We start from the raw sequence: 18854 nt of genomic DNA, 5'->3' as shown, positions 1-18854 counted from the left end.
TTTGGGTATGTAAAGTTCATACAAATGAGCAAATGACTGACAGATTTGGATGTACATGTAGCTATAATGAGAGACAGTCTCCCCCAAATTCTGGGCTGAAAAGTTCTTTGCTCTAACTTTGCTCTAAAAGGAAATAGGTTGCTTTGTTTTTCTTCACCTCCAACTTCAGTTTATTTGGGAAATTTAATGTTCTCAAAATCAGGTTTTCTTTGTGGTTTTAGCAAAATAGCCAGATGGCATTTTAGGAGAGGTTTCTCTGGAGATTCTGCAGATAATTGGAAGTGGAACATAGTCTCCATCATCTAAGACTTCTTAGAGCTCAAATTTGGGTAAGGTCTAACAATCCATGGCCCTTGTTTTCTTAATTTGTCCAAGCACATTCCTCCTGAATTAGCATGAGATCATTCAACAGCTTTTAAGAGACTTCATTTTATGTTGTCCCCAAATTCCATTCAGATAATTTGGTTTTTTCCTAAGCAGTATTTGTACCATACCTGCCTCTCTGAGTCTTCTACAGATCACACAACTGCACTAAGAAGTAAGGGACATGCAGTAGCTGTCAGTTCTTGCTGCACGAAAAACTCTGTGCCAAGTTTTTCCACCTTTCCTAAGGCATGATGGAACACTTAAAATTCTTCTTCCAGCAGTAGGCAATACCACACCCCACATGCCATCTGCAGCTACAATTGTCAGCATTAGCTCTCTTTTGCTGTACCAGGCCCTCAAGATCATGTCTTGAATGGTCTCCATTCTTTCCTTGTCATCTGTTTTTGTTCTTGTTTAGTGGTGCAACTGTAGTGTTTTTAAAGGGGAGGGATTAACCCTTCAGTGTCTTGCAAACAATACCTAATGTCATTGAAAACCTCTGCTGTACTATTAAAATAATCTGACAGAAACGAGGAGGATATTATTTGGATGGGACTGCTTCAGGTTGCAGCATTAATGCTTGGAATAGTAACATAAAATTTAATGATATTATGTATAGTCAGCTATACAGGAGCTGATACTATACAGATGTTTACTGAAGTAGTTTTGAGCAGTCTTAGGAATATGCCTCATAATAAATAGATTATTAATAGTGCACATATACTGTAGTTAATACATTGCGTGAGAACCTCAAAGAAACAGTGCCTTAATTTTGCTCCTGTGTAAGTTCATGGCAAAATTACTGTTGAATTAGCTTATAGCTAAGTTGAAATGAAATTACGTAGTTTTATATAACTGCATACAACAATTATTCTCTAAATTTTATGTGAAACCATAACTTATCAACTTCACATTTAGAACCTTCCCTTTGATTTTGAGTACTTCTCTGAAAAATATACATAAAAACCTCACCCCCCTAATTCTTATTTTGCTATTTTAATAGTTTGATTTCTTGGGGATGGAACTGCACAATGCTTATTGATGTTGAAGCAGACAGTCTGAGGCTTTCAGAACAGCTTTCTGTCCCTCATCATTCCCCTCAAAACCCCAGTGCAATGCAGCAGGGAAGTGACAAGCCTGCATTCAGAACAAAGATTTCTAAGAGAGGGAATTATTGGGTAGGCTTCTATGTTCATAAAGGGAACAACATTTTACACATTGAGACTCTTAGGGATTCAAGCAAGGGAAAATTAGTATTTTCCTTATTACATGGGTTTTGTTTAAGTTTTGGAGTCTGCTGTTTGATTTGAAAGGGCCAGAATACATTTTGCCTGTGGATTGCAGATGTTCAGAACATTTGTCATCACTATGATCTGACTCTCCTGCAGTAGGCATGACAACAGATTTACTCAAACTACTCAAATGTTTCTAACACACAGTTTTTAGGCTTAAATAAAAAGGGTGTTGTATATTTATATGAACAGACAACAAAAGTTTGGTTCTGAAACTGAGCAGTGCTAAAGAGCTGCTGTCATGAGATGTATCTCTGCACATGTGCCACTGATTTCAGGACCTTGAGAACTCTCGACCTGAATATGTAAATGGTCCATTATTCCTGAGTGGCAAGTGGAGCCCTGTAGCATGTTTTTTTACTTCCATTTTCTCTTAAGTAGATGTCAGTATTTCAAACCTTTTGATGTTATCTATGAGAATCTCAAATCAATCTTAAGATTTGAAAACAACTGGAAAAATCTGACTTGAAAAGGGGGTGGGCGGGGGTGGGGGGGGGAAGGCATTTTAGCAAATTCTCTGAAGAGATTTTGGCATCTCCTCTCATAGAAGAAATTGCCCTGAGCGATTAAACAAAACCAGACAATCTGAAAACCTTGGCTAGTGTAGTAAATTATTAGCTAATTTTTAGCCAGATGCAAGCTAAATCATCAATTTATTATCTTGAAATTACATTAATATTAATAGAATTTCAATTAATGATGGTAAAGGTATGGTTATTCACATCAGAGAGTAATAAAAGAAAGGAAGCTTTTGGTGCTAAATGTATGGCTAAAATGTCTGGCAATGGCTAGTTTTTAAATGGGCTTTTAAGTAATTAATATTGAGTTTCAAATGACAACATTCAAGTAATCAAATGGTTTTCAGAATATCAAGAATAATATGTTTACTTCTCTTAAAACTGCAGAAGTCAGAAAACAGAAGACCTAGTCTTTCAGTCACATTCTAATGCAGACTGTAAATCTTAGATAAATTATTTTGTAAAGGCAAATTTGGTGAAATTTATGTTCTCAAGTCTTCTTCCTATCAAACTAAAAGTTTTATTTAATTAATAAACAAGAGACAAATATGCAAAAATATTTAATGGATAAGAAAATGGAGAAAAAAATATGATTCTACTTTCGTTTGGTAGTGTAAAATAGGTGTTAGTATTCAAACATTTTTTAAGATCAGTTTTTAGGATGAAAAGTCTGATTGAGAATGGTCCTTTTCCATGCTGTTTGCAGTTTACCTCCTGTTTGACTGTCTTCAGCTGTTTAATATCCTAACATATTGATGAGTAGCTCTGAAAACTGTCATTTCAATATTTCGTGATAATCAGTGCAGAAACAAGCACCATTCCTTCAAATTTCACCTTAACACACAATTCCTTTTATTTGTGTTACAAATGATACTTTCAATAATGAAGTCATTACTTGTTTGGCAGCATGTATCATAACATGCACTTACAGATGCCTTGGATTTTGAAAGAACAGTATGTTTCAACAGTTGTCAAATTCTAACAGCTGCTACTTTTTATTTTTCAGGCTTTACTACTTTTTTAAAATTTTTATTATAGTGGGCATTTTCTATTCATTCTTTGGACAATTTTGCCCTCTTAAGTGAAACGAGGATAATGCAGAACTCCCCTGGTGGTCTGGCTGCTCACAATTATGCTGTACTTGCAGCAGAATATCAAATTAGCAGTAACAGCTGAGTCTACTTGTACTGATAGAATCTAAGCTGTTGCTTGTGAGTGAGCAGCTTAGAAAGAAATTTGAAGAAGAAAAATAAAACCTAACTGAACTGATACCCACCACATTTCATCTTACTCAAGCAATTTCAGAGATTATTACATGTTTTTAAACTATCTAAAACTGGTTGCATTGCCACCTCTTTAGCATGTGTTGTTTCATAAATCACCATAAATGCAGAAAAACTGTAGTAAATACAATTGAACAAAGGATTTTCTATTTGAGTTTCTTTTTGGAATAAGATTGCCATAGTGGACAGCTATGTTACATCTTAATTAAATTGTGTGCAGAATACTTAGCTGTGATAATTAGATTGGAAGTTGTCACTAGACATTAGCTTTGTGTTTTACTTTATATATTACAACATATAGTGATTAACTGATTTCTGAGGGGAAAATATAACCCAAGGAAGAAGGGCTTTAGTAGCAGAGCATAGCAACAGGATCACTCAGTCTTGACTCAGTTTTTTTTTACTTTTGGTGTTACTACATAATACTTAATTCAAGGTAGATCATTCCAAAATCTGAGCTATATTTTCCTGCTGGTTTAGAATTGCTAATTTCAGAACAGCATTTTTTTACTTATCTTATTAGTGTTTTCAGTCAGCTTCATGTGCTGATCTCACACAACAGACTTGTGAAATGTCTTAGATTTATCTGTGAAATAAATCTCGAGGTTGCAATGTACAGAGATTATAACTTTCAAAACATCACACTGCAAAGACAGGAATAGACATTCAGGGTCTTGGTTTCAGCATTTAGCCTTCTCATGACACCCAGCCCCATTACAGTTTTTCAAAACAAATCACTAGTTTGCATCTGTTTGGTTTTGGGGGGTGAGGGGTGTTTTGTTTCATTTTTGTTTAGAAGTCTGTTTTCCATGTGTTAAAAGATTTTTTAAAATAACTGGAATTCTGTGTTGCATTTTATATGTTGCAAGTTCATTTTGCAGCAGGAAGACATTAATGCTAGGGGTAATTCTGGATGCATTTGCTTGAGCATTGAAAAAGACAGTTTCTATTTTGGTGCAGGCTTGAATACCTAGCTAATTCTACAGCATCCTGACAATTTTTTTTCTCCTACAAAAATACTTGTTGTACTGGTTAAAGTCATTCCAGTGTTTCCCCTCAAGCCCTATTTTGGGGTTACAGCTCTATTTCCATTGCCTTTTATACTGTGATGTCAAGTGGAGCTGCAGACCCTTGTTTGTATAGAAACCACTGTCTAGGGCAAGGCAATTTGTACAACAAATTGAACCCAGCTCATAGAACTACTGGAGGCAAGAAGCTGCATAATTCAGCCTTCCAAAGGAAGTTATTCTTCCATCTTGTGTATCTAATGATTCCAGACTTTTGATTCAATTCAAAATCACCTGTTCCAAATTATTGCAAACTATATTTAGCATTATAACCTTATTTTTTTCCAAATACTGCCTTCCATATATGCTGATGAGCCCAGTACTTTAAAAAATTAAAGTGTATGTGGGCCATTTGCTGTTAAAGAAGTCCAGAGTGTGGACCTTCACTTTTGGCAGATGTTTTACATAGTTTTCAAAAGTTATAAATTGTAAGCCAAATTTTTCCATGGTTAGCTGTGCAAATAATGTGAGTTGTGACTAGTTCCAAAGAAAAAATAAGGCTGTTGTGCAATGTTTCTCCTAAAACCTAAACTTTGCCTTTGTTAGATGAGAAATTGCTTCTGGGTTGTTAGGACAATTAGTCTTTTTCCTTTTTCAATCAAACACTTACTTGGAAACCTACCTGACCTACAGCTATTTTAGCAAGCTGCTTCCAAAATGTGTCAGCATTAATGTTAGCTAAGACCATTATTTTTGATGTCACGATGCACACAAAATCCTTTTAGGGAAACAAAATTGATAATAATAATTTCAACTCATTAGGATAGGATGCTGAACTGAGATGTGCTAAGAAATATGCAAAAACTATTTCCATGTTCATCTAGAAGTAAAGCTTCAGCTGGTTCCTACATTCCAAGATTTTTTTAACTCAAAACAGTATCAGCTCTTAACCGATACTTTTATTTTGAATAAGGCTTTACACATTCTGTCATCTTAGTTACTAAGAAATCTTTATTGATTTTCAGCCTCTCAAAGGCAGTGAAATCTTCCTGCCATTAAAATTCTCTGTGACCATGGTAAAATTTGGAATGCAAACCTGAAGTGTGCCAATAACATGCTTTTTTTAATAAATAAATATTTAATATTTATAAAATCTGTTATGCCTTTCTTGTATCTTTAAGTAGGGGATTAAAAACAGTGGAGGTGGTTCAGAAAGAAAAGCTATTATTAATTTAGTGGAAATAGTTAGATGCTCATCTCCTGTGCAGCTCTTAAAATATTTAGTTCTTTAATGACAGTAATATGTTCATTATAATGAATTACATTCTAGGAGAATCTTTTTCCAACAAGGATTTTGCTTCATTGGAAATATTTGAGACATCATAAAAAATTAACCGTATCAATTATTTCATTAAAGCAAAGTCTCAAATTTTTTTCATTCAGATAATGTTTTAAACTTCCACAATGTGATTCTATTTGTGTTTATTTCAGTGTGTAAGAAAATGAACATAGTAGGATTTTTAATAATAAAAATAATAATAGTAGGATTTTTAATTAATAAATGTATTATTAATTTTGCATAACTACAAGAGCGCCTCCTAGTTGAGTATTTCTTAGGTTTCGATTCTTAAATTCACAAATCAATTTTAAGACAAATTTCAGTTCAAGTACTACTAGAATCACTACTACTGCTGGCTGTCATTGGTAATATATGGGACTACAACAGTATCCTAGGACTATTCAGCTTTAAAGGAATAGGGAGAATAATATTGCCTAGCACACCAAAAAAAAAAAAAAAAAAGTTTTGTCTAATAACACCTGGAAAGAGGGAAGAGAACAGGCTGGGAGGCATCATGCAAATAATGTGGTGAGGGCAACCACACACTGGCACAGAGCTTTTTAGCTTCAGTTTCTTAGATGAGACCCATTGTTTTTACTTCATCTTTTTTCTTCACATGCTTCAGAACTGGCTTTTAGCTTATGTGGTTCTACACTTGCCAAGTCTTTACAACTCTGGATATTTGGGTGAATAAAAATTACCTCAGACAAATATCTTCAGAGGTATTACCATGGACTGGGGGAACCTGCATACAAAGGCGGTGGAGAGTCTGGCTTTTTGGGAGTGCTGACTCACTGCCCTGACCGTCCTTGGGAGTACCCCTTGGGTCTTGTGATGGCAGGCAAGAACTGCAGCACTGTCAGCTTTGCGAGCTCACTTTTATTAAAAATAGATCAGAGACAAGGTTAAAGTGAAGTATGGCACCTGCACAACTGGCTTACCATCCCTAGCATCTTCCAAAAAAGACACTGCTTGTAATTTAAGTTTATTTTTACTACTGTAGGGCTGTTCTCAGTGGCGAGGCAGCTTCCCCTCACACCCCCCGCCGGTGACTGGTGCTGTGCTCTGCGGGAAGCCTGCGGCAGAGCCTAGAGGCAAAAAAACGTCTCAGCACCTTAACCACAGGCACATCCTTCCTCTGTGCTCACCCCCCAGCTTTAAACGACACTAGTAGGGTTCTTTTCCTGTGTTAATGGGTTTGTTTCACTTTAACCTCTGCCTAATTTAATCAATAACTTGGATATACTCGGTGGAAAAATAAGCTGGGGGGGGGGGTGTGTTTAGTGATTTTGGGCTAAAAATGAAGGAAGCTTGGTTTCCTGCATTCTTTTTGTTATTGCTTCATCTTAAATTATTTCATCCAAATCTCCTCTCCATTCTCAAGCATCCCACGCACTGGATTCCATCCTCCGGTGTTGGCAACATCCCGGGATCCACAGTCCTGCCTCTGCAGAATTATCCCTGTCCGTGGGACAGTATGCTAGTTTGAGTATGATAATCTCTACAGCTGTTAGCCTGGAATGCATATCTGATGTTACCCCTGCTTGTTTGTGTCCTAAACCTCTTACTGAGTAGGCCAGAAAGAAAATCAATGCGTGATGTGCAGTCATATTGTGGTAAACAATTCATTGTGAGCTTCTAAAAGTGTCCAGCGTTGTTTTTGAGTAAAGCAGGAGAGAACTGCTGAACTACTCCTCCATGGAGGTGGAGTCTGGGATGAATGAATGGTTATAGCTCCATCTCAGCTGCTTGGGTGTTTGTTTTCCTTTTGTCTCAAATATAAATAGAGGATCTCTATTAGAGGGTATTTTAATGTATCAGAATGTTCTAGATGGAAGACAATAATAATTCAGAGCAGCCAGACTAGGACCTTATTTTTTTCCAAACTTCTTAGGTATTAGGATGCCATTGATTTAATAAATGATTCATAACTATTACAATGTTACTAATTTCTTAAGTGGTTTTGAACAGTTATTGGAAAAAAAGGATCACTTTTCAAAACAAGAGTAGCATTGTGGGATCTCAAGCAATTCACAAATTCCAGGTCCAAAGAATGAATTCAGACAGGGAACTGAGTATTTTGGCCACCTCAGTGCACACAGCCCAACAGCAAAAAGAACGTTTGGCCACTGTGAAGATCTATAAGGGCCTTTCAGAGTCTGCTGTGGTGCTCGCATTTTAATACTGTACTTTCCAATATATATTGGAGCAGAGGAAAGAACCTCTCAGATTCTTTTCCTTACTATGTCATAAGAAGAAAATAAACTTTATGAAAAATACCATCTCTAGTAAGATTATAAGCAATGTCTGACTAGTTGAACTTCTGGAGGACATTTCTGTAAACTGATGTTAGCTGCCTTTAATTCCTAGCAGAAGGACTTTCAGATTAAGGGGAAATTACTTATTCGGGATACTCACTAGTTCATGGCCACTGACAGTTCATAGGAATTGCAGCACTGGTTGTTCCTTAACGTTTTCTTTGTAAAGAAAACCTGTTCTTCCATACTATTGATTGAAGCTGGGGTGGGGAGAAAGGCTGTTCATTGCTCTTAATGGGCCAATTTTTTAAAAGCTCTGATTGCAGGAGTTACTATTGCCACTAGTTTGCTCGACCAAATGCCCTGAAGGAGCTGCTCTTTTGTTTGTTGGCTCACTGTGGTTTTTTGAGTAAACTTCCAGTCACTACCCTTTAAAAACTGAGCCCATCGGAGCTGTGTTAGTACTGAATCCAGTGGTTACTCTGACTTTCCTTAGTGCTGTTGCAAATCACTTCATGGGGGAATTGAAGATGATCAAGTTGCTCCAACATCAAGAATATTTAATTACATATTGAAGAGGCAGTGGTCTTTTCTGGCATTTGCTACTTTTAAGCAGAATTTCATAATTCATGTTCATTTGATGCTTTTCAATAATTATTTGGTATTAATCACTTGTAAACATTCACAGTAGTTGTGCAAAATGCAATCCAATCTATAAGATCTGATGTAGGCTCTTTATGAGGTATAGATTGTGTTCTGACTTCATTTATTGCCAGTCACTTTGGCAAATGACATCTTGGAAGAAACTTGTTGCAAATCAGTGTTCAATGCAAATCCAGTACTGAGTTGGAGATTTTGTCGTAGCTGCATTTGCTGCCCAGTAAATAGATATCTTCTAGGCTGTTTTCAGGAGGGATAAACTAAGGAAAGAGCTCCGTGGGTGCAGTTATGGAGAGCTTCATGCCGTGAAGGAGAGGCAGCTTGGGGGTGCCCTCTCAGGTACCAGGGATCTCTGGAGGCCCTGCTGCCAGCTGGGGCTGCGCCGGGGCAACGGCTTCACCACACTCCTCTTTGCAATCCTGCTCTTACAGGAATTTTTATTTGTTTCAGGCCAAAGATCTGCCGACGTTCAAAGACAATGATTTTATTAATGATGGCCAAAAGATTCATATTGATGAGAGTAACAAAAAGATGTTCCTTGAGAAACTCAAAAAGGATGTTGAGGTAAGAATGTGCCTGTTCAGTTGCATGTGATTAAAATGTGTGGCAAATTACAGATATCCCAGGAAATCATACCTGTGATTCATTAATGAAAATTCTTGTTTATAAGACTGTAAGCACTGACTGTTTTAAATGAAACACAATTTAAACTTTCAGGAGTTGATCACTGCTTTGCTGATGTGATAAATGGCTTGCTGCCATAGCTGGTTGCCATACATTGTTCCTGCCTTGATGATGTGATGTAAAAATGATGGCACTGCTTAGTATTTAAATGCTTTACAAGCCTAGTGCTTCCAAATGCCCCTGAGAGAGAGGTGAGTATTGTGGGTTGTATTTTACAGGTGGAGGTCCACCAGGGCTAAGGCCAAATACAGACTGTAGTCCGTAAGAGAGGAGGGGCTTCTCCCCCTCTCACAGCTGTGCATGTCCTTTTTGTTTCATATTAGTAATCCAGTTTTAAATCATTCTTAGTATCACAACAGTAGAGTGCTTCAGTAATCTGAATACAGCAATTGGATTCTCATTATCTAAATGTAGTCTTTCATATAAATTTGTAATTTGCTGAATATTGTAAATACTTGAAAGAAAAGTGTTAATGTATGAGTTTAATGTATTATTTTTACTGATTTTATTCAGCTAATAAAATAAATATCAGACTAACTTGTTCACACAACTTGCCTTTAGTTTGCATAATCGAAAATATTTTTCCTAAACAGAGTGTTTTGCAGCTTTATACTCAAAGCCTAAAATCTGTTTTCAAGTAAAAAGGCAGAGACTTGGAAGAGACTTGGTAGGAAAATGTGTCTGTGACTTAGTAAGACTTTCAGCTATTTATATCAAAAGAGCTCTGTGAATTGACTTTTCGAATTCTTCAGATCTGTGTCTCATTAGTTGCACAAAACAAAATACTGTTACTTTAGAATTTACCCAGTAATTTGCTTCTGAGGAAATCTAATTTCCCATCATAGTAACAATGGGAAATTTATGGTGGTGAGGATGATGAAAACGTAAATATTTTGTGAAATATCAGTGTGTGTTTATTTTATATTTAAAATACTGTGCTCTACTGATATCACAGCTCTAGAGATAAGTTTATTTGGGTTAAAATTTTGTGCTCTTTTAACATGTACTGCTGTTGCTGACTACTGCTTTTACAGTAAGTATGTTGCAGATGATATCTTAAGTGTGTGGAAGGAATGTGGAAGATACTTTCTTACCCCAAAAAGTGGATAATGTATGATCTGTATCATTTACCAGACTGGGAATATAATGGTAGATTCCAGATTATGTCTTGAGAGGCTGTTTTTATGGGTTTGAAGTTTACACAGAGAATTGTTTAATATCCATGTAAACCACTGGTGTGAAGTGATCTGGCTCCTGATTTTGACAATGGCAAGCTGTTCTTTAACCTTGCTTTTCTTCTGCTGGTTCTTTTGCCCTTATTAGATAACCGATAGACACACTTTGTAACCAATGTATAAATGCTCACATTTCACTACAATGAAAAGAAATGCAGCAACACTTAGTATATGATTATCCTATCAGACAGTATTTATAGTTAAACGTATTATGGAGTACCATTCTGAGTTATAAGGCTTTATATCTGTTTTTGTTTTTCAGTAAGTTTTGTTTCTATATTTCTCTCCTAATCAAGTCATATGTCCCCTTTCTGTGTGAAAACACAAATTATTACTGCTGTTTTGGTGTCCCCTTGTCTATTTTCCCACCTCCTTACTCCATTGCAGGTGTCCATGGACTACATATTTTTTCCATCTAAAATCAGATTTTTTTTTCCTTGTGCTGATCTCCCTAAGTCTTTTTGTTAGCAGCAGCACACTTTTTTCCAAGAGCCATTCTCTTCTAATCTGTAGCTCGCCATTTTTTCCCAAGAGCCCACTCTCTTTCGTGCTGTTCTGTATTATTAGTGGTAGATTTTTTTCCCCTGTATTTAGCAAGTAGTGAATAATATGCCTGGAGTTCTTTCACTCCATCACCTTTGGCTAGTCTCATCTGTTTCTCTTGTATATTGTTGTGCATCATCTCTTCAAATTTAGATCCCTTCTAGTCTTGTGAAGAGTCTATTGTTGTATTATATTGAAATCATTAAAAAACAGTTTCTTCTTCTTAAAACTTCTTCTCAATCTCACAGTATTTCTTCTAGCACTTGAATTTACAGCTATCTCCAGCTCACCTCTTTTCTCAAAATCAGATTTTGACAAACTGGAGTTTCTCATTACCTAGTATTTTATACTCACTTTTTTCATCACCATCACTATCTCTGTGCCGAAGTCTAGCTTAAATGCCTTCTTCCCTGGTCTGCTGTACCTTCCTTTTTATAACCATTTAGAGTTTATAAAAACTGAAGCAATTTTTATTTTCAGCCACTTTCTCTGCATACCATAAGCATGGACTTCACAAGTCTGAAATCACAGTACTGCTTTTAAGCTGCAGCACAGCTCTCTCCTGCCTATCCCTCACCCCCTTGAGCTGTTTATCCCATCTTTCTGCTTTTATACCTTCCTTATTTCCATCCTCCTCTTTCTGCCTCATTCTGTTCTCCTCAACTAAAATAATTTTGTACACAAGTGTATTCATCTTTTAATTTTCTAAAATCTCCGATTCTTATTCTTTATTCAAAACCACCCTTTCATTCACATACATGTTTTGCTTAAGTGATGTAAATCATGAGCCTGTCACTGTGAAGAGAATACAACATCATCTCCTGTCTTCAGGGTGTAAAACTTCTCAGCTTTCCGCTGCAAGAATAATTGAACGCTTTTTCATTATTCTTTAATAAGACTTGTAAGGGATTGAGAGGATACGTTCAGCACCAGATCATAGCACACTGTGCACCTGATAGCACAGAAGCTGGTCTGGGCACTGAGCAGTGGCAGAGCAGTCCCCACCTCAAGTGCTGTGTGTGGTCTTGGGCACCACAACATAACAAAGATATAAAGCTGTCCAGAGGAGGGCTGAGAGGATGGTGCAGGGCCTTGAGGGGAAGCCATATGAGGAGTGGTCACGGCACCAAGCCTGACAGAGTTCAAGAAGCATTTGGACAATATTCTTAAGCACATGGTGTGACTCTTGGGGATGTTTCTGTGCAGCAGGGCCAAGAGTTGGACTCGATGATCCTTGGGGGTCGCTTCCAACTCATGGTATTTTGTGACTCTGTAATTTAACTGAAACACAAGACAGGAGTTACAGTCATTGGTTTACAAGCACACTGCTCTTCACTACACACAATTTTTTTTTACCTGAGGATTTTGGAGGAGTGGGCTACAGTATAAGTTTAAAGTCATTTGTGTGCTGTTACTACGTTTTAATAAAATCAAGTATCTCTTTGCCAGCTTTATCACTTAATCTTCCCTTTTGCTCTCTGTCAGAAGTGCCTTAGAAGTTTTCCTCAACTGGTGACACCTTTGTGTAACTTCTGTTTGTAAGTAGAGGTTATGCTTTTCAGCAATATTGATAGATTGCTTATTATCACTTTCTAGTTCCTTGCTCAGTTAAAACTCATGGACTACAGCTTGCTGGTTGGAATTCATGATGTTGAAAGAGCTGAACAGGAAGAAATAGAGTGTGAAGAGAATGATGGAGAAGAGGAAGGTGAAAGTGATGGGACCCACCCCATTGGAACCCCTCCAGACAGTCCAGGAAATACACTGAACAGCTCACTGCCTTTGGCTCCAGGGGAATTTGATCCAGCTATTGATGTTTATGGAATAAAATCCCATGAAAGTAAGCAGTAAAAGAAATATTTTTATGTTAAGGTGGTTTGATTCTTGCATCAGAATCCTAAAGCACTCACACCCATATAAAGGCAAATGTAAACTGGAAAATAGAAGTTTACTCTGTGGAAAAGGAAACTTGCTCTTTGGTGCAGCAGAAAGGAGAAGATTTCTGTAATGCTTAGCTGTTCAGCTTCACCAGTTTTCAGCAGTTAATTCATGGGGTTTTAATCCCTTTCAGGAAGTCTAGTATCTATAATTGGTCTTTTCTGGCAGATAACACTGTTAAACACAGTCGAAAATGAATGAGAAAAGAAGCATTCCAGATTATATTTCACTTTTTTGGTTGCTTTTTGAAAATTTGTGCACTCATACCCAATTTCTATGCTCCAGCTAAGAACGTCATCATAAGAAGTGTGTAAGAAGCCTGAAACTGAGTTTGATATTAGTGTGTAAAACTAAGTATAACTAGTTACCTGTGGCTGTTTAAGACAGGAGAGTTATGTGGTTTTTTTCCATAAGCACTGACACAGATATATACATGGTTTTATTCATAAAGAGAATATGATCTTTTTGTTGACACAGAAGCATTACCTTTCATATAACACTTCATAATTTTTCCACAAAGAAAGATGTAATCCACATTACTTTAACTGAGCAATAATTCCTATTTCTGTATGCTATTTTTTTCTTTTACACTCATTTAGGGGGTTTTGCATTATATATGAGTGCAGTTAAACTCTCAGTTAAGGAGAGCTTGAGCCTGTGGTTTTTACCGATCTTCATCATGAGTGACATTGACCTGTCTTAGCTGCTGATTGTGTCTCGCCAAGTCTCCTTTGTTAGGAGGAGGACTTGTTGTTTTCAGAAGTCATTCTTACTGCCCTGTGTTTGCCTTTGCAGATGCACCCAGGAAGGAAGTGTACTTTATGGCCATTATTGACATTCTTACTCATTATGATGCAAAAAAGAAAGCTGCCCATGCTGCAAAGACAGTAAAGCATGGGGTAAGTATCTGGGTTGGTTTCTTCCTCTTACTCCATTTATATTCATGCAATTTTGCTTACAGGACAGTTCAGTAAATCTAGGGAAAGGGGAAGTAGATCAGAATTCTTTTCAAGTTTAATGTGCAATAAAAATGTACAGAGTAACTGCTACACATGACATGCTGAGAGTGGAACTCCTTTTTCAGCTGTATGCACAGCTTTCTCACCCACAAAGAGCTCTAGTGACATGCTTTTTAAGATTTTGTCCTAAATTTGTGACATGCACCTTATTCTTGCAAACAGAGCTGTTCACTGCTCTATGAAAGCTGTCATGAATCTAATTTCAGGTGCAGGTCCTAATGATGGTTTCGTTATTTGGTACAGCCTGCTGAAAGTTAGTTCTTCAACATATAATGTGGCTCACTCTAGAAGACTTCTTCAGAAAAAAGAAGTACAATTTGCAAAATTAGACATAAAAATAAAATGTACATATTAAATATTCAGAGACTGTTCAGTGAAGGCTTCTGTTTGACTGCCATTATTTAATTTTGACTGAAATTGCTGCTTAGCAGCAGACAGCAAAGAACCATGGTGAAACAGCCCAGTCTTCCAGATTTATGATTTATATCTACCATTATCACTCCTGTGGTGATTTAAGGTTCAAATTTCATAAACTTTTTAAAGGAGAGCATATTCATTCATGAGGCTAAAATCCCTCCTGTGTCTAAGTATCTAAAGAGTCAGGGCATTGTGGGAAGTTTTACGCAAAGGGCTCAGGGCTTTTTAATTACAGTAGAGAATGATGTGACCTGCAAAGGCCTGTAGGAGGTATTTTTTTGTCTCTCTAAAGCAATGCTTTCATTACTCTCTCTGCTCTCTGGGCAGCTGAAAGTTGATGCAGACCATATGCAGCCATTATCTGGCAATTATTATTGAACTTTGAAAGTAGCAGACTTTAAAAACTCACACTTCTGGCTTAAATAATGGATAGAAATACGTTGTGAGCAACAGCTATGATTATTGAAACTGATTGCGATTAGAACTTATTACAGAACATTACTTTCAGATATCCATTTTGTTTATTTCACTGTCTCATCCTGAGCCACATGACACTGAAGTTCATTCATGAATTGCATGCATGCAACTTTCCTCTTTTGTAAAACAGGAAAAATATAAATAAAAATGTGGGTAAGGCTCTGAAAAACTCGAGTAAAAATATGAATGAAATAATGACTTCATTGAGATAACAATTGTATGGTTTATTCAGTGAGTCCAGATTTAAATGCATAAACGTTGAAAAAGTGTTAGTGTTACCATGTATTTCAAACCAGGCTATTTAGCATTCAGATAACAGTACATGTTACACAAGTGCTGACATGCCAGATCTAAGTATGGCAATTCAGTCTTCTCTGTATGAAGGCACTGCTGCTCAAGAGACCAGAATCTGCTGGTGAATCAGTGGGTAGCATGGCTAATTGTACTGTAAAAATTCATATAGAGGACTGAAGTACAATAAAAGTAGAGAGAAGTATGGAAAGTAAAAAGAGCATATTTCAGAAATGGAAGATAGCTGTTGCAGTGGTGAGTACTGGCTATCAGTGTCCTCCTGTGAAGCCTAAAAAGGCACCAGTAAGATTCTGCTTGAGGGCCATTACAATCTGTGTTTCCAGTCTTTGCTTCTGAAACTGCGTATGAAATTTATTGAGTAACATCCTCAGTGACAAAAGCATGAAATAAAACACTGCTTCTTCCTTCTTTCTTCTCTCCTCCCAATTCTCTGTATAGGCTGGTGCAGAAATTTCAACTGTTAATCCTGAACAGTATTCAAAGCGCTTCTTGGACTTTATTGCCAACATCTTGACGTAACCTATCATGTTACATAGGACAGACACGAGACCTGGGGACAGCAGCAGTGGCTACAAGTGTAGGGAAAAAATGGAACTCAGAGAAGCGCTCATCTTACAGAAAGAAACCCCTTTGTTTACATCTGCTGGCAAAGATGACTGAAGTGGGGTGGAGTACTCGCTTTAACAGCTGCCTGATATTCCCAGCATAGTTCTAGCTATTTCTGACTCTTTTGTGTGTGCAAAAAAAAATTTTAAATAATTTAAATAAATAGAACAGCTTACTCAGAGTGCACTGTGACAGTAATACTCTGATGCTACCAGCTGAAGTGGAATAAATGAGTAAAGAGGCGTGGGGTGGGGGTGGGGAAGAGTAAATGCATGTTAAATTTACAATATTGATATCAAATTGTAAACTGTGGATCAGTTTATTTTTTGAAAAAAGATACATGACAGTATTCTTCATGATGATGATGACGATAATAATGAAGACCTTACTGCGAATGTTACACTTACACCCTGCACACTGGCACTCCTTAAAAAAAGTATCTGGTGCCAGAGGCTTTTCCCATTTGGTTTAGCAGTTGGGTTTTTTCCTTTTCTTTCCTCCCTCTCCCGTTTTTGTCTTCTTTTTCAGCACATTGCGTCAGGAAGTTCAGCCTCTCAGACGTCTGAGAGCTGGCATCTCTTACCTTACAAAGAGCTAACGTAATTCATGCTATGTGTACATTTTTGCTATGGTAAACTTATATTAAGGGAAAACTTTGCTTATTTCACTTTGTTACCTGAAGTTTTCATTTGTTTTATATTCTTGCAATATAGGAGCTAATAAGGTTGCAAGTGTAAAAAAAGCTTATCTGAAGAAGCACATAGTTTTGGGCAATAGTAGCTCCATCTGCTACCCATCCTGAAAGATGTGCACACTGATAGAAATTCCATTCCCTTGTAATTTACTGGGAATTTGAAGTTTAAATGCTTATGTTGTACTGTTAAAACAGCGGTATTTTATTATAGATTATCCCTTGAAAAATGAATCCTGAATTTTACTGTTTACATTATTAGGAAAGCAGGGATATTTCTGAATTTCAGAGCCGTGTACAATATATGACTTTTGAGTTTACATGTAAAGTTATTTTGCAGTACAAATGAAGTAATGTTTGTCATCTTCCAAGAGGTAATGTGCAGTAGTGTACTAAAGTGAATGTCTCGCTCACCTCCATCATAGACTCTTTCACGATAAAATGCGAAAGGATATTTCAGAGGGATTTTTCCCAAGGTTGTCTTTCAGCATCAAAATGACCTGTCCTACCATTTACTCAATTTTGATTGTATAGTACATTGCCTGAAACTGTGCTGATCATGTTTAACTTGTTTAAAATTTTTAAACATTGTATTCCTTCTCCTCTTGTATTTTCCCTGAAAGACTCCATGCTTGAAAGAGACAAATTTACATATGCTTAAAAGTTTATCTACTTATACACTGTGCTAAAGCTGTGCCTTTAAAATTTCTTTATTGAAATTGTTAGATTTTGTAGGCAACGTAAGAGAAGTCAAACCTCCCTCTCATCATTTCTAACTGGGATCAGGAGTGCCAGCATGCCTTCTCCGTAACTAATGTCAGTGCTGCTCAGCTGCAACTGTGCATAACCTGTGTTGTGGTTCACTTCAGATGAGCCCATACAACAGCAACCCCTTAATTACACTCTCTTCAGCGGCCAAAGGCAATACTATTCCTGTTGCTGTGTACTAATTTTTTTTCCTTTCCCTGACCTTTCCCACAGGATTTTTTGTTATGTTTGACTTAGTGATGTCTGCAGCACTGTAATGTATGTGTATACTTTTGTATTGTATGTATTTAAATAAGTTGGTACTGCGGCTTGATTTTTTTTTTTTTGTCCTCTCCCTAAACACCCTGGTTGTCTACGTTCTCACCCAAGTTTCGTTTTCTGAAGCTTCTGAAGGTATGAGGCCACAGGGAGACCTTGGAATAAAAATAAGGTACTTGGAGTACATATTTAATTGCGGCCAATGAGTGTACATTTTTAAACCATTTAGACATTTACAGCAAAGCATTCCTTTTGTCTGTGTAGCATTTTTGTCACTCATTCTTGTTGATAAACTGTTTATTTGGACGGGGCAAGGAAGACTCATTATTGTGTATGTTAGTGCTTAGATTACACTCCAAACATGAGCAAGGCTTTATAAAATAAAGCACTTTGATGACTCACTAGGTAAATCCTTTGTTCTTGTGTTTCACCTATGGTTTTGATTGCTTACAGGTGAATTTTGGATGTTAAATGCCTGTATAACAAAGGAAAAAAAGTAAGACAAAACATAAACTTGAAGGTTTTCACTAGATTTTAACATGCTTCTTCCATGCTTATTTTAAGGGGTTTGAAACATTTAGTCTCTGGGGTTTTGGGCTGAGACTGCCTCTGAGAGTGAATACTGAGGTTTGTAATTGGCAAATCTGTGGACTAAATCCTAGTATTAACAACAAAACAGGAAGATCATCCACAACAGTTAATTAATAGAAGGATTGGCAGAACTGTGCTATCTGTGATCTTATGCTAAAACAATTATTTTAAAAGTATTTGGGAGTAAGTCCAAACTTTCATGGGAAGGCGGCAGGGATTTTTGGTCTAGAGTTTCAAGACTTTGTCGGGGCTTTCAGTGCGTGAGACAGTCTCTGCTGCACATCGTGGGCAAATGGCAGAAAAGTGTCTTTTTGTCTTTATTCTGTCTTAACTTTTAATTCTTTTAATACATTTGTCACTTTCTGGTCTTTTCAATTTATTGCACAGATGTAGCAAAAAAATATTTTCAGCAGTATTACCCGTAAAATACGTGACTGAATTAATGATAGATATACCCCAAAGACGAGGTGGCTGAGGAGCTATTCTATTAAAAGTAGGTGAAATGATAGAGAGTGGAGAGATTCAGCTTCTTAATTACTCACTTAATGATGTCTGTAGTAATCCAGGGTTGCACTTCACACAGCTGCTCCAG

General features: G+C 36.9%; 1 protein-coding gene across 2 annotated transcripts in view; it reads left to right on the top strand.

Moving 5' to 3' along the window:
• Window positions 1-18072, top strand: part of PIP4K2A (phosphatidylinositol-5-phosphate 4-kinase type 2 alpha) — a 106687-nt gene extending 88615 nt beyond the window's left edge. For both annotated transcript variants that reach the window (XM_042043445.1, XM_042043444.1), the window contains 4 exons: window positions 9174-9287; window positions 12782-13025; window positions 13919-14022; window positions 15787-18072. In XM_042043445.1, coding sequence (XP_041899379.1) covers window positions 9174-9287; window positions 12782-13025; window positions 13919-14022; window positions 15787-15867 — 543 coding nt within the window. In that variant the 3' untranslated portion in view covers window positions 15868-18072. The remainder of the gene's footprint in view (window positions 1-9173; window positions 9288-12781; window positions 13026-13918; window positions 14023-15786) is intronic.
• The last annotated feature ends 782 nt before the right edge of the window (window positions 18073-18854 follow it).

Source organism: Corvus kubaryi, unplaced genomic scaffold (genome assembly GCF_017639235.1).
Source record: "Corvus kubaryi isolate FWS band 111438036 unplaced genomic scaffold, C.kubaryi_AGA036_p1.0 37398, whole genome shotgun sequence".
Classification (NCBI taxonomy): Eukaryota; Metazoa; Chordata; class Aves; order Passeriformes; family Corvidae; genus Corvus; species Corvus kubaryi.
This window is presented reverse-complemented; position numbering and strand designations above follow the sequence as displayed.